The sequence below is a fragment of the Cariama cristata genome, unplaced genomic scaffold (assembly GCF_000690535.1).
Source record: "Cariama cristata isolate BGI_N322 unplaced genomic scaffold, ASM69053v1 scaffold34385, whole genome shotgun sequence".
Lineage (NCBI taxonomy): Eukaryota > Metazoa > Chordata > Aves > Cariamiformes > Cariamidae > Cariama > Cariama cristata.
Window position 1 is genome coordinate 421 of NW_009618675.1, and position 3,308 is coordinate 3,728.

Here is a 3,308-nt window from a genome sequence, read left to right on the forward strand (position 1 = left end):
CTTCCAGCCCAGCTGGGGCCAGATGCATGTCTGGGGGGTGGCTCCTGGCTTTGCCACCTCCGCAAGACCCCCTCTCACTTTGTCCCACCTTCTCCTGCAGCCGCTGTACCCCAGGACCGTCACCCACACGCCTGATGCCCTCCCACCTTGCCACCTTCAACCCTGAGGCACAATCCCTGTACCCCGCTCCCAAAAGCGGAGCTGCCTGGCCCATGCTGCCAGGCGTCTCCTATCCCAGGCATCACTCCAGAGCAACCCTCCCAGCCCAGGTGCCTGACACCAGGGGGTCCGCCCTTGGGTCAGAAGATGCCCGAAAGCCCCAGCACATACCTGGATCTGCCCCTTGCCCATGATCTTGTCCACAATTTCGTTGTTGTCCTTGTTGAGCTTGGTCTTGTCGTAGCACTTCTCGTAGCAGAGGATGCGCAGGGACTGGGAGCCCTCCAGCTCAATCTCAAACTCCTGGGGTGTGGAGGGAGGGTGGCTCAGCCCCAGCACCCCAGAGCTGCTTCAAAACTGGGGCTGGAAGGGAAAGGGGGGGGGCACAATCCCCTCCCTGCGCCCCACCTTCCTCTCACCTCATTCCACTGCGGCTCAGTGGTGTCCCGGAAAACCCTGGTCTTGGCTTTGCTGACGAAGTAACCGAAGGAATCCACCTCCAGCGTGCAGTAAAGGTCTGGGGGTGCAGACACCGCTCAGCACCCGAGGAACATCCCCATCAGCTCCCGGGGGAGCCCTGCGGGCAGAGCGGGGCCACATGCTGGACCCCAGCTCTTCCAGTCACACCGGCCCCTCCGAGCAAGGGTGGGCACCCACACTTACCGGCAGACTGCTTGAAGCCCTTGGCGGAGTGGACGATGACGTGCAGGAATCCATAGAGCCCAGGGGACTCATCATCTGCGGCGGGGAGAGCAGAGGCTGTGTCAGGGCTCAGCTGCCACCTCCCGCGCCCCGGGGCCAGCGTGCAGGCTGGCTGTCCCCAAGGCATCCTTTGCCATAGCGAGCGCGAGGTGCCTGCGGTGACACCCCAATGTCCCCAGACCCCCTGAGGGCCATCCCTAAGGTCTGGACGAGGACACCTATCGCTTGCTGCCGATCATCCCTGTACAAGACATCCCGAGGTCTCTGGCTGCTGGACAGCCCTGGGGGCTGTTCTCAGTGGGGCTCTCTGGGTCTCACCCTGATTCTGCCCAGCCCGTGGGGATGCAGGGGAGACCCCAAAAGCAGCCCCATGTTGCAGCCGGGATTGCTCTGCCTGGGAGCCCGACTCCGCTCCGGCAGTGCCACCTGGTGGGTGGCCGTCCCCAAGCAGGGACCCCCCTCCAGCCAAGGGACCCCCCTCCAGCCAAGGGACCCCACTGCTCCTCCCCGGCATCATCTGGAGGCGAAGAAGGACCGGCCAGCCCAGGGGACACTCACCGTCCTTATTGCTGGTGACGGGGATGTTGTGGACGGTGCGTAGCTTGAAGCAGGATCCCGTGAGCACCTGCAGCTCCACCGAGCTCAGGACAAAAGCCTGGAGGTCTGGGAGAGGACAGGAGAGGAGCTTGAGAGGGACGCAACCAGCCTGACCATGGGGACCGGAGAGCAGCAGGCTGCAATCCTGTGGGACCTCCTTGTCGGCCCGGGGCCGGGGGGGCACACCAGGAGCCCCAAAGAGGGCCTCGGCAGCCCCAAACTCACCCTTTTTCTGCAGTTTCTGAATGGCCTCCCTCCACTCGGACCTCTCGTAGTCGGACGACAGCAGGAAGAGGTAGCTCTGTAAGAGAGAGGGCGATGCAGCGGGCTGTGCCTGGGCAGGGCTGAGCCCGGCCCCCAGCCCACCCTCCTCACCTTCCCGTTGCGGTTGTGGATGCGGAAGGGGATGGCAGGTGAGTTGAGGAGCAGCCAGAATTCATTCTCAAACATCTTCTTCTTCAGGCGCTCGATGGCCCGGCTCTGCCCCTTGTTGGCTTTCTGCAGGTGGGGAAGGGGAGAGGAGATTTCACAGGCATCCCCAGCCCCCCGTGTCCCATCCCTGACCCAGAGGAAGGCACCCACCCCGGCAGCAGGTCCCACGCCCTCGCCAACCACCCGCACCCTTCTCTCACCTCCTTCTGCACCTCGCTCTTGATGGCCGAGATCTTCATCTTCATGTCCTCCAGCTCGTGGTCGGGGATGACGTGGACCTGCGGGCAGTGCTCCGACTCCTCCGGCGAGGGGAACACCAGGTCGGCCAGGGGCACGTACCACTTGCAGTCGTACTGCTGGTGCTTCCTACGGCCGGGGCGTGGGCGCTGAGTGATGCCTGACCCCCTCCCTGGCACGTCCCCCGGCCCACTGGAGGACGGGGGGGGGGTTGTGACATATTCCCTCCATGCCCAGCACCCTCCTTACCCCACCGCCGTCTTCTTCAGCTTGGCGCAGAGCAGCACGTCGGTGAAGAGGAAGACGTGCCGCAGCTTCCGCGAGCCCTCCGACAGCTCCACCAAGAAGCCATCCTTGACAAGCTGCCGGGTCTGCGGGGCAGCAGGGCTGGCGTGAGAGCGGGCAGGGAGCAAAGGCCAACAAACCTCAGGGGATGGATGCTCCTGTCCCTCTCCATGGCTCAGCCACCAGGAGCATGGGAAGGTCCATGTCCTCTGGGTGCTATTTTGAGTCCCGTACACTCAGTAGGGTGCCAGCAAGCAGCAAGGACCAGATAGAGCCCTAACCTTGCACCCAGGACTGCGTCTAGAGGAAACCCTCCATCTCCTGTCCAAGTATCGTGAAGCTCCTCAGGGTGGAGACACCAGCCAGGGGCTGGCAGAGGGCTCAGCCCTCACCCTGTGCCCAGGCACTGCCCACCCCGCTGGCTCACCTCCCCCTTGGGGGTGGTGACCGCTGTCCTCCTGGGATCGATGTCCTCATTGATGCTGGAGAGGAAGTTCTGCGAGATGCGGAGGGCGTCCTGGAGCAGTGGGTAGTCGGGGTGGTCGGCTGGGGTGTGCTTGAGAAGGTCCTGGAAGGGGACAGGCACAGATGAGTGGCCCGAGGGCACTGCCCTGCCCACAACACCCACCCCGAAGACCCCCCGGCAGCGATCCCCACGGCTGCAGGTCCCCAGGAGCAGCAGGAGCAGAGCCCCCCTGCCCCGGGACTGGTGTCACACTCACGTGCAGGACAAGGGTGCTCCGCGTCACCCGGTCGATGGGTTTGTACAGCAGCGCTGAGGGGAGAGAGGAACTGTCAGCAGCCCCCTGCCGCTGGGGCCTCATCCCCATTCCCACCCGCAAGAGCCAGCATCACATCCCGTGGGGGCAAGGAGGGGAGACCAGATGCCCACAGAC

At 64.3% G+C, this 3,308-nt stretch overlaps 1 protein-coding gene across 1 annotated transcript; it reads right to left on the reverse strand.

Annotated features, from left to right (window-relative positions):
* Window positions 1-330: 330 nt before the first annotated feature.
* Window positions 331-3,187, reverse strand: LOC104162268 (active breakpoint cluster region-related protein; the record flags this gene model as incomplete). The annotated part of the gene is made up of 10 exons (XM_009700953.1): window positions 331-462; window positions 579-676; window positions 823-897; window positions 1,420-1,524; window positions 1,684-1,759; window positions 1,834-1,956; window positions 2,091-2,256; window positions 2,377-2,498; window positions 2,840-2,980; window positions 3,135-3,187. Coding segments are annotated over 10 exons (1,091 nt in total), but the record flags the coding sequence as incomplete, so codon positions are not given.
* Between the last annotated feature and the right edge of the window lie 121 nt (window positions 3,188-3,308).